This window comes from Salarias fasciatus, unplaced genomic scaffold (assembly GCF_902148845.1).
Source record: "Salarias fasciatus unplaced genomic scaffold, fSalaFa1.1, whole genome shotgun sequence".
Taxonomy (NCBI): Eukaryota; Metazoa; Chordata; class Actinopteri; order Blenniiformes; family Blenniidae; genus Salarias; species Salarias fasciatus.
In genome coordinates this window covers 228,866-255,815 of record NW_021941384.1, presented here as the reverse complement: position 1 = coordinate 255,815, position 26,950 = coordinate 228,866, and the positions used below count along the sequence as shown (strand labels likewise).

The window sequence follows — 26,950 nt, the reverse complement described above, 5'->3', positions numbered from 1 at the left end:
GGGGGTGCTCGGAACGCAGTGCACGCGTGGTTGGGGGTGCTCGGAGCGGAGTGCGCGTGTGGTTGGGGGTGCTCAGAACGCAGTGCACGCGTGGTTGGGGGTGCTCGGAGCGGAGTGCGCGTGTGGTTGGGGGTGCTCGGAGCGAAGTGCGTGCGTGGTTGGGGGTGCTCGGAGCGAAGTGCGCGCGTGGTTGGGGTGCTCGGAGCGAAGTGCGTGCGTGGTTGGGGTGCTCGGAGCAAAGTGCGCGCGTGGTTGGGGGTGCTCGGAGCGAAGTGCGTGCGTGGTTGGGGGTGCTCGGAGCGAAGTGCGTGCGTGGTTGGGGTGCTCGGAGCGAAGTGCGTGCGTGGTTGGGGGTGCTCGGAGCGAAGTGCGCGCGTGGTTGGGGGTGCTCGGAGCGAAGTGCGCGCGTGGTTGGGGGTGCTCGGAGCGGAGTGCGCGCGTGGTTGGGGGTGCTCGGAGCGAAGTGCGCGCGTGGTTGGGGGTGCTCGGAGCGATGTGCGTGCGTGGTTGGGGGTGCTCGGAGCGAAGTGCGTGCGTGGTTGGGGGTGCTCGGAGCGAAGTGCGCGCGTGGTTGGGGGTGCTCAGAGCGAAGTGCGCGCGTGGTTGGGGGTGCTCGGAGCGAAGTGCGCGCGTGGTTGGGGGTGCTCAGAGCGAAGTGCGCGCGTGGTTGGGGGTGCTCGGAGCGAAGTGCGTGCGTGGTTGGGGGTGCTCGGAGCGAAGTGCGTGCGTGGTTGGGGGTGCTCGGAGCATGCGTTCGGAGTGGAGGAAGGGCAGGGATCTTTGGGGATCTGTAACTTAAATCTTAGATCTGTAATTTAAATCTGTAACAGATTCCATACATGAGATCATTGCAGAAATCAAGATAGGCAAATGCAAAAATAAGGTGGGTTTTTTTCAGTTTTGAGTGAAAACAATTGTCTTTATTTCATGGTGTTTACTAGTTGTTTTTTTCTTTTTAATTGAAGGTCCAAGTCTTCAGTTTAGTTCAGGAATTTTCAGTATATTTGCCTGTTACAATGCTACTTCCCCCAGTCCACATTAAATATTTTTTTTGCTTTTTAATCCTTAAAACTCTTGAATTTGACACAAAAACTGTATTATCAGTGCATTAATAGGCAAGTGTATGTGCACGCCTCTAGAAAATTTAAATAATTGTCATTGTTGAATGTATTGTAACTATTGTCACGATACTAACATGCGATTTTATGTTGTAGGTCATCGTTGCATTTGGAGGCTGCATGAATGAGATGGACATGTAAGTTCTGCACTTATGTCACAGGAAACCGCAGAAAAATCCTAGAGCACTACAGAACCAGCCATGGCCACTATGGAAGAAATGTAGCTCTTCCTTGCGTCTACAGTGACTGTGTGTGCTTTTTCAAGTCACAGAAGTCTCTACAAAACCATGTTAGACAACATGGATTACGGAGGAGCACACCAGTGAGCTTTAAAGTTAAATGTCTTTTATGCAACTTTGAGGAACCTGCAGATGAGAAACAGTACTTTCGTCATCTTCTGCAGCATTTGAGAAGAAAGGAAACTGTCATTTGCCCGTATAACCACTGTGGTTTTAAGTCAAGCGTTAGCTCCACTTTTCCGTCACACAAAAGTCGTTATCATACCGCCCACTCTTTACAGGATTTTAAATCAGAACTTCTTGTTAACGCTTGTATTTCAGATACAGCTGCACAAACATCAGATCCTGATACTCAATCTTCTGAGGGAAGTAGTTTTGATTTGCAGTCAGATGATGACAATGATGACGATGATGAACAAAGCAATGACACTGGTGAAAAAATTAAAGGAAGACTTGCATCTTTGCTTTTGCGCATGGAAGCAATGTTGCATGTTTCCAAGTCAGCTACACAAGAAATAATTCATGAATTTCATGAAATAGGTGTTTTAGCTGGCCATCTTTCAAAAAGCACAGTTGAAGCCGTTCTTAAAGAGCACAACTTAACAACAGATGATGCTACACTGAGGTTAGTCACTGAGACCCTCAAGGAAACCAATCCGTTTAGTTGTCTTTCAGAAACTGGGCCTCTTGGAACAGAGTACAAAAGGCAGGCATTTTACAAGGAAGCATTTGATGTCATTGAGCCAGTTGAATATGTTTTAGACGATTTGCACAAGAAAACATTTGTATACATTCCGATTTCAGTTTTATTACCAAAACTATTGAATAGGGGTGATGTAATTGACAAAATCCTTGAACAGTCAAACGTTAAGTCTGAGCTTGGTCAGTACAAATCATTTCGTGATGGGCTGTACTACAGAGATAATCCACTTTTGTCAGTAGAGGAGTTGGGTATTTCATTGGGATTATATGTTGACGAATTTGAAATCTGTAACCCTCTAGGAACTTCAAGAAAGAAACATAAAGTTACTGCTATTTATTGGGTATTGGCAGATTTGCCTGTCAGATACAGATCGACCTTGTCCAGTATATACCTTGCAGTACTGAGCAACAGTAATGACGTGAAGACTTTTGGCTATGAACCGGTTGTTGAACCACTCCTCAGAGATCTTTGTGTACTAGAAAACCAAGGGTTTTACATTGACAGACTAGGAACCAGCATCAAAGGCACAGTCCTGTACGTGTCATCAGACAACTTGGGAGCACACTCTCTGGCTGGTTTTCAAGAGTCATTTCGTGTTGATAAATTTTGTGGATTCTGTTTAGCCAGTCATCGTGCCATTCAGAGTGTCTCTGTGAGAGATGGTTCATTTCCTCTGAGAACAAAGAACTCGTATACTGATGCTGTACAGAAACTAAAAAGTACTGATGTTCTTGTTGTTGATGGTGTGAAAAGAGACTGTGCCCTAAACAAACTCACCTACTTCCATTGTGTGACAGGCTTTCCACCTGACTTCTTGCATGACCTACTGGAAGGAATTGTGCCGGTGGAGTTGTGTTTGTGTTTAAAGACACTAATTGACAGTAATTATTTCACTTTGAAGGAATTAAATACTGCCATTAAACATTTTCCATGTACTTTCTCGGATAAGTCAAGTAGGCCACAACCAATTCCCAAGGCCTTTAGAGTGAAAGGAACTATTGGTGGGAATGGCCACGAAAACTGGTCTCTTTTAAGGCTACTACCCTTGATTATTGGCAGTAAAATACCTGAGAACGACAAGACTTGGGCCATAATCTTGGACATCAAAGACATTGTGGAAATTCTGGCATCACCAAAATTTACTGAAGAAGAGCTGTTTTATCTTGAAAGTAGGATTTTTGAACACCGCCAACTCCTTCAAGAGGTTTTTCCAGAGTTCATGCTGAAACCAAAACATCACTTTTTAGAGCACTGTCCTCATCTCGTTCGTTGTTTTGGGCCTTTGCTTGAATTTTGGACAATTAGATTTGAGGCCAAGCACAGCTTCTTTAAGAAGGTTGTTCATGATGTCAATAATTTTAAAAACATATGACTGACTTTGGCCTCCAGGCATCAGCTCACGTTGGCACATTACATGGGCATGCCGAACCTCTTCAAACCAGCACTGGAAGTTGGAAAGATCTCCACTGTCTGTCCTGATATTTTGGACTCCTCTGTCAGAGACACTATCAAGAGTAAATTCAGAAATGTGACTGTGGTTTCTCTTGCCAAAACAGTTTTTTTACATGGAACTCAGTACACACAAGGAATGTTTCTATCAACTGGAAGCACAAGTGGACTTCCAGACTTTGCAAAAATCATCAATGTCTTAATTGTTGGAAATGAGCCCTGTTTTGTTGTGGAACCGTACACAGCTTGGTACGTCGACCACTTGAGATGTTATGAAGTCTGCAAAGATCCTTCTGCCAAACTGATTGTGATCCAACCAGAGGAGCTCAACCATTACTTCCCCCTGTCAGCGTACCTTGTTCAAGAGAGGCTTCTAGTTTCTCCAAAGGCTTTTCTGCTACGCTGAGGTGAGTTAAATCAGCACCTTTAAAAAAGAAATTCAAGGAAACACTACTCTCTTAATTGTGGATGCTCTACATGTCGTGCTCTCAGTTTCACAGAAAAGCACAGACTGACATCCTGGATTGTGGTCCAGCTCAAACAGCCAAAAGACTGCTTCCCTTGTCAGCACATATGGTTGGAGACAGACTTCTGGGTTCTCAAAAAGCCTTTCCGTTACACTGAGGTGAGTTAACTCAACACATTCAAATAAGGTTTCAAGAGAGCGCTTCATGAAATACTGTATTGGCCGGATTATAAGACAACCCCTATTTCTCAAATATCATTTTGTGTAAATATGTTGAAGACAATAAGGTCACTGACAAAAGACTTTATTGTACAATTATTCTATAAAAACTAGGGCTGGGACAACACGTCGACGCAAAAAATACGTCGACGCAAAAACTGCAAGTCGATGCGTCGTCTCAGAATCAAAACAATGGCGGGAGCTTCAGCGCGGGACATCATCTCTGCAAAGTCGCTCATTTCGGCTATATTTTTTCATCCATCGCCAGTGTTATCATAAAGTCAGCTCGTCTACCGTCTTCAGGTGGGTCAGCTGACAGTTTTCACTAACTTAGCCACAGTTAGCTCGGATGGGAACGTTGGAGCTCCTCTCCCCAGCAGAGAGGCACTTTGAGTCGGCCTCGGCTGTCACGGCGCCCGGGCGTCTGACTTCCAGAGGCCGAGTCGGGGCCGATTGGGTAAACGGCCCGGAGCTGCTCCACGGCGGCGACGGGAGAGCTCCGGATCTACGCTCCCGGGCGGAGACGCACTCCCTGCCGGCCGCCGAGCGCGGCGACCCGCCGCATAAACACGGAGGCGGAGAGGAGCTCCGCCACGGATTTAAAAATGAATCGTTAATCGATGCATCGAAGAACTATTTCCTAGATTAATCGATTACAAAATAATCGTTTAACCCAGCCCTAATAAAAACTCACAACAGAGATAACATTTCATGTGATTTAAGATCAAGAAATATTACTGCAGTATTAAATAAAAAAACATATTCTTTTTCTCAAAATCTGAGGCTGTGACTCAGTGAATAAGCAACAAATAAGAACCTCAAAGGTTCAATAACTGCATTAATGATGCTTTATAACCATCAAATTCAAGTTCTATTCAACTTCATGAGTATTAATAATTCAGTCTAATATATCCTGGCGGCTTGGCAGTTGTTTGTTTGACTCGGCTGCGTTGAACCATCAGTTTAAAGTTGGCATCAAAACTTGGCCTCTGTTGTTTGCTCACTTGTCTGGAGTTCCAGCCTCTTCGTTCCAGATGGTCACCTTCCTCCATTTTTCATCAGATCACATATCACACGCTCTGTTTGCTTCCTGGTCACTGATACTTTGGCTCCATCTAGTGGCGCAGATGTGTAACAACAATCTAGTCCTTGATTACAGTATGACCCCATTTTGGAGAATACAATTTCTGGAAAAAGCATTGTCCTATATTCGGGCCAGTATGGTAATCTCTTAATTGTGGATGCTCTACATGTCAGTCTTTTTGGGAAAATACAGAGGTTTTTTGTGATTGTCGTGGGCAACAATCCTTGATAATGTGGCACCTTTTCTTTAAAAATGCGATGGAATAGGCAGGATATTAATGTAATTTTATGCAATGAAATTGCAGGAACTTGCACTAGCTGCAGTTTTTTTGAATATGAAAAAGTGATTCCCCCTGCACTAGGAATGCACATGGTTAACCGTTTAACCGTTAACCGATAACAGGAACTTTGACCGGTTAATACTATCGTGTTTTGTTTTTTTCTTAAGCTCCAGCTGGAGGAGCTCTCCACAGAGCCGAGCGTCTTCCTGCAGCTGGCGTTATGTTACAGATTTCAATGACGGCGCTGCAGACGACTCCTTCAGTCACTGATTAATTCCAGCTGCCTTCATGTTGTACAGTCGGAGGGTGTGTGTCTTTGTGCGCATTGACGCATGTGGCACAAAACCAGCGTTACATTGAATATTATGTTTTATCTCCAGACGCCGCGGGTCGTCCAGATTCACAGTGAAATGGTTCAGTGTGAAGCCGCAGCATCCAGATCAACATTAAGCTCCTTCAGAACTGTTTAAAAATCGGATTTCAGAAGCTAAAACTTTGTTTAGGAAAGTAATCAGAACACACAAAGAAATGACCAGCGCGCTCACTCTCCACATCATTTAAAAAAACAACAGGAGACGATTGAAGCCTACAGTGCTGTCAGTTATATCTAAGTCTTGTAGCTTTTTTTACATTTTAGATGAGAATTTGCCGTCATTGTAAATCTGCAGTTCAGCACCGGACAGCGCCGAGTCCGTCTCTCACTCGGAGTGACGCACATTTCCGTGTCGGAATGGCGTTATTTCGGAATGGTGATGTGTCTGAATGGTGGTGCGTCGGTATGTCGGAGTCGTTTAAAGGTCGTCCATGCTTCGCGTCGCTTTGGAGCTTCGGCGCTCTTTCCACTGTTCCAAACATCCCAGAGAAGCTTTTCCAGCACTGCAGACTGTTTCTCTGCTCCTTTATTACAGATTATATAGAGAAAATGAAACACATACATTGTCAGTACGCTATCATTTAACATTAAAGTTTATTTAGCCTTTTTTTTTCTTTTCTCTGAATGGCGGGGCGGCGCCGGAGCGATTCTGTGGGCAGACCTTCTCCTCCTCCAGACAGGCTGCTGTCTCCGTCCACCAGATTTTCACTCTGGTGTTTGAGCGATCAGGCTGGAGCTCCGGCTGCCTCCACTTTTACCGTCATGTTTTGTTTTCTGTGGCGCTCTGGCGATGCGTATTCCGGCGTGACCTGCGCGCAACGCGGTCACACATTCTGGCTGCTGCGAGGACGTCCGCAGATCGGTCCACGCAGACTAATGGCCAACGCACAACCACGCAGACATGTGAAGCAGGACGGGCCTTAAATCTCATCGGTTGACGGTTATTAACCGGTTAAAGGGTGTCGGTTATCGGTCATAAAAAAAAATATAAAATCTGCATCCCTACCCGACACCCTGTGAAATCATGCAAAGCCCCACATATAAAGTTCTATGTTGTTATTATGCCACATGAACAATGTAAATTGTTAACTGGTTGCTATTGAAATAACTTTATACTCTGTTATCCAGGGGTCAACATGCTGCTGCGAATCATCCTCAACAAGGATGACAGGAAAATCAAGATCGACAGTTTGCCAGAGACTCTTGAAGAGTTTGTTGCGCTGTTGAAACTTAAACTGGAGTTGGAAGGTGACTTCGTGATTCAATATGAAGATCAAGAGTTTGACAATGAGCTCTGCAGCTTGGTGAGCTTATCTGATCTTCCAGAAGAGAAAGCAACACTGAAGATAATTGTCAACCAGGAACCTGAGTCATATCACACTGATTCAACATTGGATACAGCAAGCTTGTCGTCCTCCTCATCATCTACTCGTGAAGACAGCGCTGTCTGCCGTCGTCCTCGGCCTGACCCATTTGACATACCTCGATTCTCGTATGATGTGGAGCTGCAGCTGAAAAGGGGAAATGAAGCCTACGAGGAGAATGGGACATTGCTTAACATAAAAAAAGACACGAAATCTGAAATACTGGAAAAAATAGCCGAAAAAATGTATTCATACACTGCATACCCATCAAGGGAACAATACGAGATTGTTGCCAAAAGTCTGATCAGTAAACATCCCTGCCTGAGAGAGCCAGGCTCGGCCAAGGGTTGCTACTGCTGGAAATTCAGTTTAACATTTAAAATGGGAAACTACAGGACCGAGCTCCGTGTTGCTGGATGCTCTGAACTCCAAGTTAATCGCCGAAGCTCCGGACCAAAGCAGAAGCTGAAGAAGGCTAAAAAAGCCGAAGTCAATTTTCTCCCTGATTTTCCTGAAGGAACAAGCCAGGATGCTCTGGAGGAAGAGAGATTAGCCCTTGTTGGTGAGATGAAGAAGAAGAAGGCTGACACGAAGAAAGTCAACGAACTGATGGGAAACACCTTCTCCCTTCGACGCAAGCAGATAGTGGAACAAGAGCCACCTGTTGCTGAGGTGAAGAGGGATTGGCCGGCTCTGTTCCCAGAGCAGCAGGTAAGGGTCTTGGAATGCTAAAACTGTACCTCTGGTAAGTTGGTGTGGATGTTAATGGTGAAATTATCAGCACTCTACACAAGGGAATTGTGTGAATCATTGCATGATCCCCTCCGGAACCACTGACGGCCTTTTCACCTTTCGGATCAGAAATGCAGTGTTCGTGTGATCTCTCACACAAACTCTTGCCTGCACAATCTTCATATAACGGTAGTGGCACAGTATTTGGCAATATATAATTCAAGCAACAGTCTTTGGTATTATTCCAAGTCTTAAAAGTTCTTTGCAAGGTGAATATTAAGGCCAATGTGTTTTTGATTGTTGTTTTACTTTTTGTTTGAGCACAGACCAAGCTGAATAAAGTTTGTTTTTTTGTTTTTGGACAGATTGAGGCCGAATTTACAAGGATTACTGCAACTGAGCTAAGAAGTTCCTTTTTTTCTGGACTGGAACAGCATTCGCCTCGACTTCTCCAGCTGTACCAGGGCTGAGGAATCTCCTTAACATGCTTGAAAATGATGTAAGTAGTTTACTTAGGATGCACTATAATACTGGTTAATGTTACACAAATTGAGGATTGGTGACTTTAATACTGTACTCTGTTTCTAACAGAATTCAAACCAAATGAAGAGAGATGTCGTGTTAAAGGGCCTGCCATATTTCCTTCGTGAAGATCCTACAAAATTCCACAGAACTGCAGGGGTGAGCTTGAATTTTTCTTATTTTATCGAAGGAAATTGCAACGCCTATGCAATTGCTGGCATTCGTTTGTTTTTTTCTTTTCTTTTAAAAATAACTCAAAAAATTGTTTTTGGTGAATCTGCATACAAACTGGCCTCACACGACGCACATTAAGTCTTCCGTCAACCACTCATTGGTGGACTCTGCACTCTGAATGAATTGACTTTTTTGCCCATCCGTGCTGAATGAGTGTGTTAATCTGTCTGGAAAGAGGCAAAGTATAAATTCTAACAATGTTGACTGCTGTTGCTGCATGGCTTGTTGCTAATGCTTGTGAAAAACCTTTCCACAATTATTTAAACCAAGCCAAATAATCTAACAAGTTCCATTTCCCTGTCATTTGCCACACCATTGTAGCATGAGGGGAGGGAACGTGTTTTCTTCTTTCAGTGACATCAGACAAATAAAAATTATGACGGTGCTGTTTTTTGTTTTTCTTCTTATCTTTGAGAAGCCCACAGATATGGAGGAAGAAATGACGAGGGGATTGAAAGTGGGAATCCTCACAATTCAAGAAGGGGAAGATGTCGTTGACGTGTCGGCGGTGCTTGAGGATCACATCGTTCTGCATGGCATCGAGGAGTATTCGCATGCTGCAGCGGCGCTGTTTGGACTGCTGTACGTCCTCAACATTGACCACTACCCCACAGAGCTGAAATACACCTTTGAAGTGATTCAGAAGGTTCTGATGGGGATCGGAGGCGATCAGTGCTCGGCACGAGTCCATGGCCTGAGAAACAGACGTCTCTGTAAGACCGTTCAGGTCCAACAGAGACCGTTTCTGCCAAACGCGTCACGACCTGACGTAATGTCATCAAGGTTTCTGGATCTTTCAAAACGTCTGTGACACTGGTCAGATACCACTCTGTAAATAGTTTTTTTATTTAAAAAAAAAAGTGTTTTTAGGTAAAAAGGTTGTGAGTTTTAATTGGAGAATGTTGTTCACTAAAGTCTTTTGGTGTTGTACATTTTACAGTTTTACAGTGTTGTCATTTTAACGGTGTCTCCAGTTCAAACATTTTGTAAGTATCCTGTTTTTCAGTTTTCAGTGTTCCTGCTAAGTTTAAATTCTCGCTTTTTCATATGTGAGCCATAGTGGCAAAATGAGGTTTTTTCTGAAGTAGTGACCATGACGCCAAGTTCAAAGATTTAGAACATGTTTCATGGGAATGTGCAATGTCATTTTCAAATATCATCCAGTTAATAAATGTTGGGATGATGAAAAGGTGGAATTTGATTGTTTTTTATGCACAGCCACGAATGTGTAGAGACAAGATCAAGTCAAAAGTGAAAGGAATTATATGTATGCAGAACTTTAAAACTTAATTAGAAGTGAGTCCCATTGAAGCTGACTCCAATGTAAATGTCTCGTTCAGCTGACAAAAAGTTAAGTTAGGTTAACTCAACATTGTAGGTACACAGAAGTATAAATTAAGTTATTTCACATTTGTAATTGCAGTTGAAAGGGATTACATGATCGTGTTGACTAAACTGTAGAATTCTATTGGAATTGATTTGTACTGAAGTTATGAAAACTTAAAAATTTTAGTACAGCTGAACTGCAATAAATTTCATTAAACTTGAAAATACTATTTATTTTGAATAGTTCAGAAGTTACTTGAATGTGTTTTCTTAAGTTAAATCAACTCAAAATTCTAAGGCAGCCTGGACACTCGCTTTTAAGTTGAAACAAAGAGTTATTTTTTACGGTGTTCTTTATTCCAGACTCGAAATGGTCCATAAAATTACACACAAATACTAAAGACAGCAACAAAACAGAAAAAGAGCACTACACATATAAACTATATAAACACTCTCTCCAGTGTCTCCAGAGCACAGAGGTGTACCAGACACTGCTCTGCCCAGGTTTAACAAAAGCTTGAATAATTTTATCATCAGAGTCCTTGAGTCGCTTAATAAACTTAAAAATAAAATTTCTAACAGCATTCAGTGTTCTGACATTGTTCTGCACAAACCACTGGCTCACTCTGCCATCTACTGGGCGAAAAGGAAACGTTTCTCATGAGCACCGCCGTGCAGCTGACATGTCTCAAAGTTAAAATGACCCACGTATTTTATGATCAACAGACATGTCACACTTATCGAAAAGGTGAACACTTAACGATCTCGCGTCCGCAAATTAGATGTATGCAGGCCAGGCAGCAGACCTGTAATTATTATTATTATTATTATTATTCTTACAGTAGTAGTAGTAGTAGTAGTGGTGGTGGTATTGTTGTTAATAATAATAATAATTATTATTTTTTTCCAACATTATTACAAGCCTAGCAGTGTATGCAATAAATGCTGTTCAAAAATAAAAACGCTATTTAAAGTAATTCATCTTTTATTACCCATTTATTAGTAAGGCTTTTATTTTGGTAGGGAGTCCATTTGACCCGTGACGTCAGAGGTCACGTGCTTCCGTTTTTTGTTTTGAGACCTGAAACGAAAAAACAAAAAATTGAAATCCAAAAACAAAATTCAGCCGTAATTTGCTTGTGTTGGTTTTGTTTTTGGTTTTGAATTGAGAAAGAAAAAAAACGTTTTTTCGTTTTTGGTTGAAAACGAAAAAAGGAAAATTGAGCCATTTTTTTCCTTTTTTGGTTTGTTGGTTTGGTCAGAAAGACCCTGACCCTGACCCTGACCCTATTTCTTGTTGCTTTACTGTGTTTCATGCTTTCATTTTCTCCATTTCTTGTCTTCCTTTGGCTGTTTCACTCAATCCGTTTTAATTATTCTAGAAATGAGTGTCCATTGTATTCAATGAACCTCTTCTGATTAAATTGACTTCATTTTTTATTACACTACTTTATTTTTTACATTTTACTCTGAAAACCCTCTGTGTATGTTAAGGTATTACATAAATAATGTGCTGTTCTGACTGCAAGAATTACTCCTCCAGAAACTTTTTATGGCCATTTTTGTGGGAGGAAAAGAGCAGCCAGTCCGAGGTCTGTGGGTCTGAGCAGCTGTGAAAGACCTACTGAATCATTTGAATTGGAGAGAAGTTGTTTAAAACACTAACTTTCTTATTTGGCAGTGGTTCTGTTCTGACAGAAACAGTACTGATTTCTATGAGCAGCCTGGTGCTGCGGGGTTCAGGGGCCGTCTACAACTTACAAGACGCTGCAGCAGTGAAGACAAACGCCATGTCCAATAAATCTGATAGGAGACAAATGAGGATTGTAGTGATTATGGTGACGCTGCAGTGAATCCCAGTGGTGGTATTACATTGTTTTTTTTTGTGGTATTTGTCTTCAGTGTTTCAGCATCTTGCAAATTGTAGACGGTCCCTTAACCCCGCAGCACTACCGACTATTGAAATCAATATTGTTTCTGCTGCTTGACAGACAGATAGTTTTAATAAAAATGAGCTTGTAGCCTGTCGTCCAGCTCACAGCGATGGGATGGAGGCGCCCTTTGTGTGTTACTGACGTTTTGTTACAGAGTTACTGAGACCGAAAGTCCACATCTGTCAACATGCTGCTAACTTCACTGGACTGTTCAGTGAATTAATTATATAAATAATTCATGGGAACGAATTAGTAATTTGTGCGCACGATTTATTTCGTGGCCACAACTTAATTCCGTTTGTTATTATATGAGTGTGATTGCCATAGAAACAGGATTTGTTTTTTCTTGTCTGTGAGGGCTAAATGGCGCTGTGATCCTATTAACAGTCAAAGCCATAACATAACACATGTTGTCCCATCAGTGATGGCCAGCAGCCTTGAAGTCTGTATTTACCCAGGATTCCACAGCGCCCACAGCTTCTGCCACTACCGGGAGTCAGCGCCGGTTTGCCATGGCGCCGCTGCTGCCATGGTGCCGCTGCTGTATGGCTGATCGGCTTAGTACTCTAAATTGACGATCCAGCTATGAGCCCCGGGCGCAGAGCAGTCCTGTAGAACGCTCCTCTGTTGATCTTGTTGATCCCGTCACTAATCCTGCTCCCGGATTTTTACAAGTCCAGCATGGAGGTTTACCTAGGCTAACAGAGACTGAGTCTGTCCATAGTGCTCAAAGCATTAGAAAAAAGTCAATGGGTAAAAAGCTTAACACCTGTACGAGACAGAATAACTCTTCCAGTAGGAAATACATAAAATGTGGTCTACTAAACATTAGAGCAATCTCCACTAAATCTCTGTTAGTTAATGACCTTATCGGTGACAATAACATTGATCTCCTTGCTCTAACAGAAACTTGGCTCCAGCAAGATGACTATGTGAGGCTCAATGAATGTACCCCTCCAACCTATGTTAATTTCCAAACAGCTAGATCAACAGGTGGAGGTGGAGGTGTGGCAGTGATTTCCCACTCCAGTCTTCTTCTTAAACCCAAAACTAATGTTAAATTCAACTCTTTTGAAAGCTTAATACTAACGCTTACTTGTCCAAGTTGGAAGAATCAAAAAGCTGTGCTATTAATTATTGTGTATCGACCTCCTGGTCCTTACTCTGACTTTTTAACTGAGTTCTCAGAGTTTTTAAGCAATATAGTATTGACTCATAACAAGATCCTTATAATAGGTGACTTTAACATCCATGTGGATGATTCTGGTGATAGTTTGAGTAATGCGTTTATTGCAGTATTAGATAGTATCGGTTTCACTCAAAATGTTGATGAATCCACTCATAGTCACAAGCACACCCTGGATCTGGTCTTAACATATGGGATAGAGGTCAGGGACCTAAATGTTCTCCCTCAGAACCCTATACTCTCAGACCATTTTTTAATTACTTTTCAGGTTTTGATTGAAGACTACTGTGCTCAAAAAGATAAAATTCAGCTGATACGGACATTATCTGAAAAATCTGTGGCTCGGTACAAAGAATTGATCCAGCCTGCATTTGCTGCATTATCTTGTGAACTCACAGAAATGAGCTTATTGACCAGTGGTGATAATAGTGATCAGTTTGTTGACAGTGCTATGCACTCACTAAAATCTGCCCTTGACGTAGTGGCCCCGTTGCAGCTGAAAACCAATCAACCCAGGCGCGTTGCTCCATGGTTTAATTCTGAAACCCGTGTTCTCAAACAAAAAACTCGGCAATTAGAAAGACTGTGGCGTAAATCTAAATCAGAACAATCTCTGAAGGCCTGGAAATGTAGCTTGCTAAGCTATAAACAAACTCTTTTTAAAGCCAAGACATTATATTACTCTCGTTTAATAGAAATAAACAAAAATAACCCTCGGTTTCTATTCAACACTGTAGCCAGACTGACAAACAGTCATACTGCAGTGGAACCAGTAATCCCAGAATCTTTAAACTGCCATGACTTTCTTAAATTCTTTAATGATAAAATCATAACCATTAGAGGTAAAATCAGTGAAGCGCTTTCCTCAGATCAAGCTCAGGGAATCCAGCCACTGCCTCCACCTGAAATACCTGAAATACTAGATAGTTTCTCATCAGTCAATGGGGCTGAGATTACTTCAATTGTAATGTCTTCTAAAACCTCAACCTGTCTCCTAGATCCAATTCCAACTAAGCTTTTCAAAGATATTCTTCCAGTTATCTTAAATACGATCATAACTATAATAAATACCTCTCTAGAAATTGGCTATGTGCCACAGTCATTTAAATTCGCAGTAATCAAACCACTGCTGAAAAAACCTAATCTTGATCCTGATATTCTAGCCAACTACAGACCGATATCAAATCTGCCTTTTATTTCAAAAGTCCTGGAAAAAGTTGTGGTTAAACAGCTTTGCCGCCACCTACAGGACAATAGTTTATTTGAGAAATTTCAGTCAGGATATAGAGCTTATCACAGCACTGAGACTGCGTTAGTTAAAGTCACTAATGACTTGCTATTGGCGGCTGACGCAGGTCTAGTCTCAGTCCTGGTTCTCTTAGACCTCAGTGCAGCTTTTGATACAATTGACCACAATATTCTCCTGCAGAGGTTAGAATGTGAGGTCGGCATCAGAGGAAAAGCCCTCTGCTGGTTCAAATCCTATTTATCTAATAGGTACCAATTTGTTCACGTTAACCAACAGTCCTCACCGTGCTCCCAGGTCAGTTATGGGGTTCCTCAAGGGTCCGTGCTCGGGCCAATTTTATTTCTGTTATATATGCTTCCTTTAGGGAACATAATTAGAAGTCACGATATCAATTTTCATTGCTATGCAGATGACACACAACTGTATTTATCTATGAAACCTGATCAAACTAATCAAATAGACAGACTCAGTGACTGTATCAGAGAAATTAAAACCTGGATGACTACGAACTATCTCCGTCTGAATCCTGGCAAAACAGAGGTCATTATACTAGGCCCCCATAAACTGAGAGAGTGTCTATCCAAACAGATTATTACCTTAGATAACGTCAGTGTATCCTCCTCCTCTACTGTCAGGAACCTCGGGGTCTTATTTGATCAGGATATCTCCTTTAAAGCACACATCGACCTGGCTTGTAAAACAGCATATTTCCACTTGCGCAACATAGCTAAAATAAGAAACATTCTACCTAGAAGCGATGCAGAAAAACTCATCCATGCATTTGTTTCCACTAGATTGGACTACTGCAACTCCCTTCTTGCAGCCTGCCCAAAAAGTGTATTAAAAAACTTTCAGTTGGTTCAAAATGCGGCCGCCAGATTATTAACTGGAACTAGAAGACGTGAACACATTACTCCCGTTCTAAAATCTCTTCACTGGCTTCCAGTCGAGTTTAGAGTTAGATTTAAAATCCTTCTCCTCACTTACAAAATCCTAAATGGGATGGCTCCAACCTATCTCCAAGATGCTTTAACGCCTTATCAACCAATCAGAGCACTTCGCTCTCAAAATGCAGGGTTACTGGTGACTCCTAGAGTCTCTAAATGGACACTAGGTGGAAGAGCCTTTAGCTATCAGGCACCGTTTTTATGGAACCAGCTTCCAAGTGGTGTCAAAGAGGCAGACACAGTCTCCACATTTAAGGTTAGGCTCAAGACGTTTCTCTTCGATGCAGCCTATGATCAGGTCAGCTAGGGATTCTAGACTAAACTAAACTAAACTAAACTAAACTAAACTAAACAAAATGAAACTATCTAAACTATACTAACTAAATACTAGTTTAAATACTAAACTATCTTCTTATTGTCTCATGCTAGCTGTTGCCAAAGCTGTCCGTCCCTGGGAGAGGGATCCCTCCATACTGTGGTTCTCCCCAAGATCTCTTCTTCTCCCACTGGGTTTCTGGAGTTTGTTCTTGCCGGATGTGAGGGTCTAAGGCGGTGGTTGCTTCGTTTTGTCTCCTTACTGTGAATTTGACATATTAACATTATGCTTATTCACTGTTTTTATTTTTACCAACCAATGTAACATCTTGAAGCAGCTGTTGTTGTGATACTGGGCTGTACAAAAATACATTGATTGATTGATTGTCCGCCGAGCAGCGAGTGGTCTGGCTCTGGACAGGGGAATTAGACGCTCCATTCACTTCCTGGTCACCAGTAGTTTGGCTCCATCTTGCAGCGCAGATGTGTAACGACAATCTAGTCCTCGACTAAAATATGATCCCATTTTCGAGAATACAATTTCTGGAAAAAAAATCTGTTTGTCCTCTCTTTTTCCCTCTGTCTGTTCCCTCACCCCCTCTGGGCCTGGTTCTGCAGGGTTCTCCTCCTCTGAGCCTGGTTCTGCAGGGTTCTCCTCCTCTGGGCCTGGTTCTGCAGGGGTCTCCTCCTCTGGGCCTGGTTCTGCAGGGTTCTCCTCCTCTGAGCCTGGTTCTGCAGGGTTCTCCTCCTCTGGGCCTGGTTCTGCAGAGTTCTCCTCTGAGCCTGGTTCTGCAGGGTTCTCCTCTGGGCCTGGTTCTGCAGGGTTCTCCTCCTCTGGGCCTGGTTCTGCAGGGTTCTCCTCCTCTGAGCCTGGTTCTGCAGGGTTCTCCTCCTCTGGGCCTGGTTCTGCAGAGTTCTCCTCTGAGCCTGGTTCTGCAGGGTTCTCCTCCTCTGGGCCTGGTTCTGCAGGGTTCTCCTCCTCTGGGCCTGGTTCTGCAGGGTTCTCCTCCTCTGAGCCTGGTTCTGCAGGGTTCTCCTCCTCTGGGCCTGGTTCTGCAGAGTTCTCCTCTGAGCCTGGTTCTGCAGGGTTCTCCTCCTCTGGGCCTGGTTCTGCAGGGTTCTCCTCCTCTGGGCCTGGTTCTGCAGGGTTCTCCTCCTCTGAGCCTGGTTCTGCAGGGTTCTCCTCCTCTGGGCCTGGTTCTGCAGAGTTCTCCTCTGAGCCTGGTTCTGCAGGGTTCTCCTCTGGGCCTGGTTCTGCAGGGTTCTCCTCCTCTGAGCCTGGTTCTGCAGGGTTCTCCTCTGGGCCTGGTTCTGCAGGGTTCTCCTCCTCTGGGCCTGGTTCTGCAGGGTTCTCCTCTGGGCCTGGTTCTGCAGGGTTCTCCTCCTCTGGGCCTGGTTCTTCGGGTGTTCCCTTCCCTCAGCTCTTCTTGCTCATGTGGATCTGTTGTGCTTTCGCTGTAGAAGTCTTCAGACAGTGTGACTGTTCTGTGTGACTGTTCTGTGTGACTGTTCTGTGTGACTGTTCTGTGTGACTGTTCTGTGTGACTGTTCTGTGTAAGTGAAGCTGAATTGAATTGGAAGCTGAATCTATAATTGTATTCATTGCTGAAAAAAAACTATTACTTAAAACATCCTGAATTATTTCCAGGAGCATTGTATCGCTTCAAAAACTTTGAAAATGCATCAGGAATGTGTAACAGACTTCAGCTTCAGTGTACCTTTGACTTCTGAGCAAGAGAACGAGCGCATGGATCCAGCTGTTCGGGACCAATCAGCGGTCAGTACTGCGACCATGTGACCTGGGCCTGCTGTCCAGGTTGCTCCTTTACATGATGATGGCACTCATTGTTTGATCACATTTTATTGAAGTTGTACTTTTCAAATTTTGGAACATTTTATATTCACAGAGATTCACACGAAGTGTCTTTTGGTCTTTCCACTGCATGGACAGTCCTCACGTGTCTTTAGGTCCCTCCACTGCATGGACAGTCCTCACGTGTCTTTAGGTCCCTCCACTGCATGGACAGTCCTCACGTGTCTTTAGGTCCCTCCACTGCATGGACAGTCCTCTGGATGTGACTTTTACTTTGACAGTGGTCTCAGTGGGGGGTGCTGTTCATCAGATAGGAAATGTCCCGTGTCAGTGGACGGTGTCCGTCCAGCATTCAGTGGTGTGCGGCGTGCAGCAGCAGGTCCACGGCGTCCTCCACGTCCTCCACCAGGTGCCGGGGCTCCAGCAGCTCCGGCTCCAGGACCAGGTCTCTGTGGAGCCCCACCGCCGCGGCGCCGGTCTGGGTGGGAGGAAGCTCAGAGCGAGGGTCGTACACACCTGTACACACCTGGGAGGGGCGGAGACAGGACACATGGACACATGGACACACGGACACACACACTCTTCAGTCACACAGGAAGTCCTGCAATCTCCAGGGGAGTCTTGAGAGACACTGCTGGTGTCCCTCAGGTTCAATTCCTGCTGGATGCATTCAAGGACTTTTCTCTCCCAGCCCCCTCAACCTGTCCTGCTGTTCAGGACAGCGTCCCCCACCCCGTCTCCAGCCACCCCCCCTCTCCTGGTCAACCTCCTGGTCCTCCTCCTGGTCCTCCTCCTGGTCCTCCTCCTGGTCCTCCTCCTCGTCCATTGCTCACCCACCTGGAGACTGCCGCGGCGCCGTGAGGGTCGTGTTCTTGGACACATTCAGGCCGGTGCTGCTGCAGGGGACGCTGGAGGACGCAGGAGTGGACGGACGCCTGGCTGCCTGGACCATGGACTACCTCACTGAGCGTCCTCAGTCCAGCGTCTCTGAGTCAAAGGTGGTGGTCCCAGGACACCGTCCTCTCACCTGTCCTCTTCACCAGCTACACCTTCCACCGGACAGCTGTCCCTCCAGAAGTCCTCCGAGGACTCTGCCATCGTGGGCTGAGGGGAACCAGCTGGAGAACCGGTCGGTCATCATGGACATTGTGGACTGCTGTGAGGACAACCACCAGTAGGACAAAGGAGACGGTGATGGACTTCAGGAGGAGGACACTTCCACACCCACCAGTGGACATCCAGGGGGAGGACACTGAAACAGTGGACAGCTTCCAGTCCCTGACTTCACCTCAACACTAAACTGGACTGGTCCCACAACACCAAGGACCAGAGTGTCTCCACCTTCTGAGGACACTGAAGTCCTTGTGAGTGTCCAGACCTCTGCTCAGGACCTGTTAAGACTCTGTGGTTCCTCTGCTGTCCACTACGCCGCCGTCTGCTGTCCCCGGGAAGGACAGAGCGGGACAGGAAGAGACTCAACCAGCTGGACAGGAAGACCAGCTCTGTCCTGGGCTGTCCTCTGGACAGGAGGGACAGCTCTGTCCTGGGCTGTCCTCTGGACAGGAGGGACAGCTCTGTCCTGGGCTGTCCTCTGGACTCTGTGGAGGACGTGGGTGAGAGGAGGATGTTGTCCAAGCTCACATCCATGATGGACTTCTGCTCTGAGACACTGCAGTGGACGGCAGAGGAGCTCAGCCGACTGAGACCGAGGCTAATAGTCTGTTCTACTGTCACTGAGCCCCCCCCGAGCCCCCACCAACCCCCCGAGCCCCCCCCAACCCCCCGAGCCCCCCCCGAGCCCCCCCCAACCCCCCGAGCCCCCCCCCCCAACCCCCCCCCCCATCCCCCCCCAACCCCCCGAGCCCCCCCCAACCCCCCCCCCCCCCCCCCATCCCCACCGCCCGTTTGTCTGTCCCCCGTAATCCAGGACCTGAACCCAGCGGTGATCCAGAGCTCAAAGACAGGGTCCATCAAACCACACTGGGGTTCCTGATTGTGACCTTTGACCTCGCAGCTCCTCAGGAGGGGCTCAGTGAGCTTCATTTGTTGCCAGCAGAGCATTGTTTTTCATCTTCTACGTACCAGGATGGAGTGACACTGAGACGCTGACTCCGCCTCCTCTGTGACATCACTTCCTGTGCCCTGCACCGCCAGCTCGGCTGTCCCGGCCGCATGGCGCCGGGACAGGTAACGGTTGTAGAGATTGGCTCCATAGATGTCTGTCATCACGTTGTCTCTGGGAGGACAGTGAGAGGACACGCTGTCAGGGACATGTTCTAGATGTAAGACATGTTCTAGGTATGAAAGACGTGTTCCACAGTTCCCAGACGGTGTTGTGAGCGGCTCGGTTACCCCACAGCGTAGATGGTGCTGACTCTGCGGCCGAGGTTCTGCTGCCGCAGCAGAACCTCGGCGTGCCGGTAGGTTCTCAGCGCCGGTTTTCCCAGCAGGGCCTGGTACTGCAGCTCTCGCCCGCTCAGCTTCCTGTAGACCGACTCCAGGCACAGCAGGAACATCCCGTGGCCAAACCTACACGGAACGTCGTGACCACACGTCAGACGAAGCCCCGCCCCCCGGGTCGGAGACGACGGGCGCGGTTTGGCCGTTACCGTGGCGACGGCGCCTCGGCCATCCACAGCAGGTCCGCGTTGCACGCCAGAACCGGGAGCTGCGTCTTCGGCCGGGCGTCGTACACGGAACCCGGACTTCCGTTGGTCATGAGCAAGTCGATCAGCAGCTGCAGGTTCGTCTCCCACCGTACGGGCTCCCCGAGCAGGATTATCGCTACGGCAACGCCACGAAGCACAACAGCAGTCACACACTGGCAGAGAGTCCAGAGCGCCGGAGGAACACTGCTGAGTCTGTTGTTGTACCTTCGACCCGAGGGAGACTCCGAGGCTCCGACTGAAAACAAAAACCTCGTTTGAGTCTGAGAGCGTCACTGTAATGAGCCACGCAGGTGAAGCTCTTCACCTTGATGAGCCACACAGGTGAAGCTCTTCACCTTGATGAGCCACGCAGGTGAAGCTCTTCACCTTAATGAGCCACACAGGTGAAGCTCTTCACTGCAGGTGAAGCTCTTCACTGCAGGTGAAGCTCTTCACCTTGATGAGCCACGCAGGTGAAGCTCTTCACCTTGATGAGCCACACAGGTGAAGCTCTTCACTGCAGGTGAAGCTCTTCACCTTGATGAGCCACACAGGTGAAGCTCTTCACCTTAATGAGCCACACAGGTGAAGCTCTTCACCTTGATGAGCCACACAGGTGAAGCTCTTCACCTTAATGAGCCACGCAGGTGAAGCTCTTCACTGCAGGTGAAGCTCTTCACCTTGATGAGCCACGCAGGTGAAGCTCTTCACCTTGTTGAGCCACGCAGGTGAAGCTCTTCACCTTAATGAGCCATGCAGGTGAAGCTCTTCACTGCAGGTGAAGCTCTTCACCTTGTTGAGCCACGCAGGTGAAGCTCTTCACCTTGTTGAGCCACGCAGGTGAAGCTCTTCACCTTAATGAGCCATGCAGGTGAAGCTCTTCACTGCAGGTGAAGTTCTTCACCTTGTTGAGCCACGCAGGTGAAGCTCTTCACCTTGATGAGCCACGCAGGTGAAGCTCTTCACCTTAATGAGCCATGCAGGTGAAGCTCTTCACTGCAGGTGAAGTTCTTCACCTTGTTGAGCCACGCAGGTGAAGTTCTTCACCTTAATGAGCCATGCAGGTGAAGCTCTTCACTGCAGGTGAAGTTCTTCACCTTGTTGAGCCACGCAGGTGAAGTTCTTCACCTTGTTGAGCCACGCAGGTGAAGCTCTTCACCTTAATGAGCCATGCAGGTGAAGCTCTTCACTGCAGGTGAAGCTCTTCACCTTGTTGAGCCACGCAGGTGAAGCTCTTCACCTTAATGAGCCATGCAGGTGAAGCTCTTCACTGCAGGTGAAGTTCTTCACCTTGTTGAGCCACGCAGGTGAAGTTCTTCACCTTGTTGAGCCACGCAGGTGAAGCTCTTCACCTTGATGAGCCACGCAGGTGAAGCTCTTCACCTTGATGAGCCACGCAGGTGAAGCTCTTCACCTTGTTGAGCCACGCAGGTGAAGCTCTTCACCTTAATGAGCCACGCAGGTGAAGCTCTTCACCTTGATGAGCCACGCAGGTGAAGCTCTTCACCTTGTTGAGCCACGCAGGTGAAGCTCTTCACCTTAATGAGCCACGCAGGTGAAGCTCTTCACTGCAGGTGAAGCTCTTCACCTTAATGAGCCACACAGGTGAAGCTCTTCACCTTGTTGAGCCACGCAGGTGAAGCTCTTCACCTTAATGAGCCACGCAGGTGAAGCTCTTCACTGCAGGTGAAGCTCTTCACCTTAATGAGCCACACAGGTGAAGCTCTTCACCTTGTTGAGCCACGCAGGTGAAGCTCTTCACCTTAATGAGCCACACAGGTGAAGCTCTTCACCTTAATGAGCCACGCAGGTGAAGCTCTTCACTGCAGGTGAAGCTCTTCACCTTAATGAGCCACACAGGTGAAGCTCTTCACCTTGTTGAGCCACGCAGGTGAAGCTCTTCACCTTAATGAGCCACACAGGTGAAGCTCTTCACCTTAATGAGCCACGCAGGTGAAGCTCTTCACCTTGTTGAGCCACGCAGGTGAAGCTCTTCACTGCAGGTGAAGCTCTTCACCTTGATGAGCCACGCAGGTGAAGCTCTTCACCTTAATGAGCCACGCAGGTGAAGCTCTTCACTGCAGGTGAAGCTCTTCACCTTGATGAGCCACGCAGGTGAAGCTCTTCACCTTAATGAGCCACGCAGGTGAAGCTCTTCACCTTAATGAGCCACGCAGGTGAAGCTCTTCACTGCAGGTGAAGCTCTTCACCTTAATGAGCCACACAGGTGAAGCTCTTCACCTTGTTGAGCCACGCAGGTGAAGCTCTTCACCTTAATGAGCCACACAGGTGAAGCTCTTCACCTTAATGAGCCACGCAGGTGAAGCTCTTCACTGCAGGTGAAGCTCTTCACCTTAATGAGCCACACAGGTGAAGCTCTTCACCTTGTTGAGCCACGCAGGTGAAGCTCTTCACCTTAATGAGCCACACAGGTGAAGCTCTTCACCTTAATGAGCCACGCAGGTGAAGCTCTTCACCTTAATGAGCCACGCAGGTGAAGCTCTTCACCTTAATGAGCCACACAGGTGAAGCTCTTCACCTTGTTGAGCCACGCAGGTGAAGCTCTTCACCTTAATGAGCCACACAGGTGAAGCTCTTCACCTTAATGAGCCACGCAGGTGAAGCTCTTCACCTTGTTGAGCCACGCAGGTGAAGCTCTTCACCTTAATGAGCCACGCAGGTGAAGCTCTTCACCTTGTTGAGCCACGCAGGTGAAGCTCTTCACTGCAGGTGAAGCTCTTCACCTTGTTGAGCCACGCAGGTGAAGCTCTTCACTGCAGGTGACGCTCTTCACCTTGATGAGCCACGCAGGTGACGCTCTTCACCTTGGTGAGCCACGCAGGTGAAGCTCTTCACCTTGTTGAGCCACGCAGGTGAAGCTCTTCACCTTGTTGAGCCACGCAGGTGAAGATGAGGCACTCACAGGTGTGCTGGGTCTCCTGCTGTGGTCCACCATGTCCAGCAGGGGGTGCTGTTCTGCCAGCTGTTCGATGGTCAGCACCTTGTGGAAGCCCAGACTGCAGCTCTGCTTAGGACTACAACGCTCAGCCGTCACCGTGACGACCACGAGGGTCTGCTGTCTGAGGATACGAGTTTGCGATGCGAGTGACGGGTCCCTGTCCAGAGACAAGGACACATTTATCGTGGAAACTTCTCATGGTTTGCAGAGGACTGTAGGAAAGAACCAGCTGCTCTGGGGTGATCTACAGGAGAGAGAGGGAGAGAGGTCACATGACCACTGTCCAATCAAAGAGCAGCATGACAACAAATAGACAATTCAGAAATAAAGCAGAAGATGAAGCCTCCAGTTTATCTCCCTGATAAAGATCAAACTGAGATTAGTCCTCACCGGGACGTCCAGCAGGCGGGACAGCTGCTCCACCTTCTGCTGCTTCTCACAACTTCCTGCATTAGTGACGAAAACCACCGGGACCCGGAACTTCTGGTTCTGGTCTACAAGCTTCTGGAACGCTCGACGAGCTGCTGGAAGAACGGAACCACCACGGAGGAGGACGCCGTCCACATCGAAGAAGACACCCACCTGAGAGAGACAGCGACAGAGTGGGACGAGAGACAGAGAGACAGAGAGGGACAAGAAAGAAGGGGAGACAGAGATTGGGGACAGAGAGACAGAGACAGAGTGGGATGAGAGAGAGAGAGACAGAGAAGGAGAGAGTGGGACGAGAGATAGTGTGAGAGTGAGAGGGACAGAGACAGACAGTGGGACAAGAGAGAGACTCAGAGGGAGATGGAGAGAGAGAGAGAGAGAGAGAGAGAGAGAGAGAGAGAGAGAGAGAGAGAGAGAGAGAGAGAGAGAGAGAGAGAGAGAGAGAGAGTGAGTGAGAGACAGAGACATGCTGCTATAGAAAGCAGAATAAAGAATCTCTTCCAGCGGTCTGAACAAACAAACTGACCTGTGAGCTGGAGGACAGACTGGGTGTGTGGACCGGTCCACAGGGTGTCTGGACCAGTCCCCAGGGTGTCTGGACCGGTCTCCGGGGTATCTGGACCGGTCTTCGGACCGTCTGGGTCAGTCCTCGTCTCCACATCTCTCTGTCTGTCAAGGCTCTGCTGCTCTTTTATACTCATGTTGGTGTGGCGTCATGGAGGGGGCGTGTCCACACAACGTGATGTCATCGTGTCCCAGAGGAGTCCAGGAGGAGTCCAGGAGGAAGGAGTCCAGGAGGAGTCCAGGAGGAAGGAGTCCAGGAGGAGTCCAGGAGGAAGGAGTCCAGGAGGAGTCCAGGAGGAAGGAGTCCAGGAGGGTTCCAGGAGGAGTCCAGGAGGAGTCCAGGAGGAGTCCAGGAGGAGTCCAGGAGGAGTCCAGGAGGAGTCCAGGAGGAGTCCAGGAGGAGTCCAGGAGGAGTCCAGGAGGAGTCCAGGAGGGGTCCAGGAGGAAGGAGTCCAGGAGGGTTCCAGGAGGAGTCCAGGAGGAGTCCAGGAGGGGTCCAGGAGGAGTCCAGGAGGAGTCCAGGAGGGGTCCAGGAGGAGTCCAGGAGGAGTCCAGGAGGAGTCCAGGAGGAGTCCAGGAGGGGTCCAGGAGGAAGGAGTCCAGGAGGGTTCCAGGAGGAGTCCAGGAGGAGTCCAGGAGGGGTCCAGGAGGAGTCCAGGAGGAGTCCAGGAGGAAGGAGTCCAGGAGGGTTCCAGGAGGGTTCCAGGAGGAGTCCAGGAGGGTTCCAGGAGGGGTCCAGGAGGAGTCCAGGAGGGGTCCAGGAGGAAGGAGTCCAGGAGGGTTCCAGGAGGAGTCCAGGAGGGGTCCAGGAGGAAGGAGTCCAGGAGGGTTCCAGGAGGGTTCCAGGAGGAGTCCAGGAGGGTTCCAGGAGGGGTCCAGGAGGAGTCCAGGAGGAGTCCAGGAGGAGTCCAGGAGGAGTCCAGGAGGAGTCCAGGAGGGGTCCAGGAGGAAGGAGTCCAGGAGGGTTCCAGGAGGAGTCCAGGAGGAGTCCAGGAGGGGTCCAGGAGGAAGGAGTCCAGGAGGGTTCCAGGAGGAGTCCAGGAGGAGTCCAGGAGGAGTCCAGGAGGAGTCCAGGAGGGGTCCAGGAGGAAGGAGTCCAGGAGGAGTCCAGGAGGAAGGAGTCCAGGAGGAAGGAGTCCAGGAGGGTTCCAGGAGGAGTCCAGGAGGAGTCCAGGAGGGGTCCAGGAGGAAGGAGTCCAGGAGGAGTCCAGGAGGAGTCCAGGAGGAAGGAGTCCAGGAGGAGTCCAGGAGGAAGGAGTCCAGGAGGAAGGAGTCCAGGAGGGGTCCAGGAGGAAGGAGTCCAGGAGGAGTCCAGGAGGAAGGAGTCCAGGAGGGTTCCAGGAGGAGTCCAGGAGGAGTCCAGGAGGAGTCCAGGAGGAGTCCAGGAGGGGTCCAGGAGGAAGGAGTCCAGGAGGAGTCCAGGAGGAAGGAGTCCAGGAGGGTTCCAGGAGGAGTCCAGGAGGAGTCCAGGAGGGGTCCAGGAGGAAGGAGTCCAGGAGGAAGGAGTCCAGGAGGGTTCCAGGAGGAGTCCATGAGGAGTCCAGGAGGAGTCCAGGAGGAAGGAGTCCAGGAGGGTTCCAGGAGGGTTCCAGGAGGAGTCCAGGAGGAGTCCAGGAGGAGTCCAGGAGGAGTCCAGGAGGGGTCCAGGAGGAGTCCAGGAGGGGTCCAGGAGGAAGGAGTCCAGGAGGAGTCCAGGAGGAAGGAGTCCAGGAGGGTTCCAGGAGGGGTCCAGGAGGAAGGAGTCCAGGAGGAAGGAGTCCAGGAGGGGTCCAGGAGGAGTCCAGGAGGAAGGAGTCCAGGAGGAGTCCAGGAGGAGTCCAGGAGGAAGGAGTCCAGGAGGAGTCCAGGAGGAGTCCAGGAGGAAGGAGTCCAGGAGGGTTCCAGGAGGAGTCCAGGAGGAAGGAGTCCAGGAGGAGTCCAGGAGGAGTCCAGGAGGAAGGAGTCCAGGAGGAGTCCAGGAGGAGTCCAGGAGGAAGGAGTCCAGGAGGAGTCCAGGAGGAGTCCAGGAGGAGTCCAGGAGGAAGGAGTCCAGGAGGAGTCCAGGTGGGGTCCAGGAGGAGTCCAGGAGGAGTCCAGGAGGAAGGAGTCCAGGTGGGGTCCAGGAGGAAGGAGTCCAGGAGGAGTCCAGGAGGAAGGAGTCCAGGAGGAGTCCAGGAGGAAGGAGTCCAGGAGGAGTCCAGGAGGAGTCCAGGAGGAGTCCAGGAGGAAGGAGTCCAGGAGGAGTCCAGGTGGGGTCCAGGAGGAGTCCAGGAGGAGTCCAGGAGGAAGGAGTCCAGGTGGGGTCCAGGAGGAGTCCAGGAGGAAGGAGTCCAGGAGGGGTCCAGGAGGAGTCCAGGTGGGGTCCAGGAGGAGTCCAGGAGGAGTCCAGGAGGAAGGAGTCCAGGTGGGGTCCAGGAGGAAGGAGTCCAGGAGGAAGGAGTCCAGGAGGGGTCCAGGAGGAGTCCAGGAGGAAGGAGTCCAGGAGGAGTCCAGGAGGAGTCCAGGAGGAAGGAGTCCAGGAGGAGTCCAGGAGGAAGGAGTCCAGGAGGAGTCCACCGGACTGGATACAGCCCGACTGAAGAACGGCTTCAGAATCCTGCAGCCTCACTTTTATGCCACCATTCACCATCAATGTTTTCTCTTCTGTGTAATTTTTGTTTTTTGCTCAAATATTTAGCGTCTCTGTTTTTATGTAGGTATGCCTATAGGTGTGTGTGTGTGTGTGTGTGTCTGTGTGTGTATACACGTATATGCACACATTTATGTTCAGATATACTCTATGGTCACAGTATTGTCTATATATGTTAAAGTACTGTAA

The 26,950-nt window shown here is 48.1% G+C and overlaps 1 protein-coding gene across 1 annotated transcript; it reads right to left on the bottom strand.

Annotated features, from left to right (window-relative positions):
* Positions 1-17,905: 17,905 nt before the first annotated feature.
* Positions 17,906-24,250, bottom strand: LOC115385404 (haloacid dehalogenase-like hydrolase domain-containing 5). The gene is made up of 9 exons (XM_030087390.1): positions 24,224-24,250; positions 23,551-23,742; positions 23,292-23,404; positions 23,125-23,218; positions 20,427-20,457; positions 20,163-20,337; positions 19,906-20,082; positions 19,636-19,789; positions 17,906-18,079 (listed from the first exon to the last, which is right to left on the bottom strand). Exons 1-9 carry the CDS (start codon positions 24,248-24,250, stop codon positions 17,906-17,908), a joined length of 1,137 nt encoding a protein of 378 aa, XP_029943250.1.
* Between the last annotated feature and the right edge of the window lie 2,700 nt (positions 24,251-26,950).

Bases quoted from the DNA above. Each gene is read 5' to 3' on its own strand.
- LOC115385404 (XM_030087390.1), bottom strand. From the start codon at position 24,250: ATGTGGAGACGAGGACTGACCCAGACG. The intron at 23,405-23,550 runs GTGAGGACTAAT...TCTCTCCTGTAG, and splicing joins CCCGCCTGCTGGACGTCCCG to ATCACCCCAGAGCAGCTGGT. The intron at 20,083-20,162 runs GTAACGGCCAAA...CGTTCCGTGTAG, and splicing joins GCCGAGGCGCCGTCGCCACG to GTTTGGCCACGGGATGTTCC.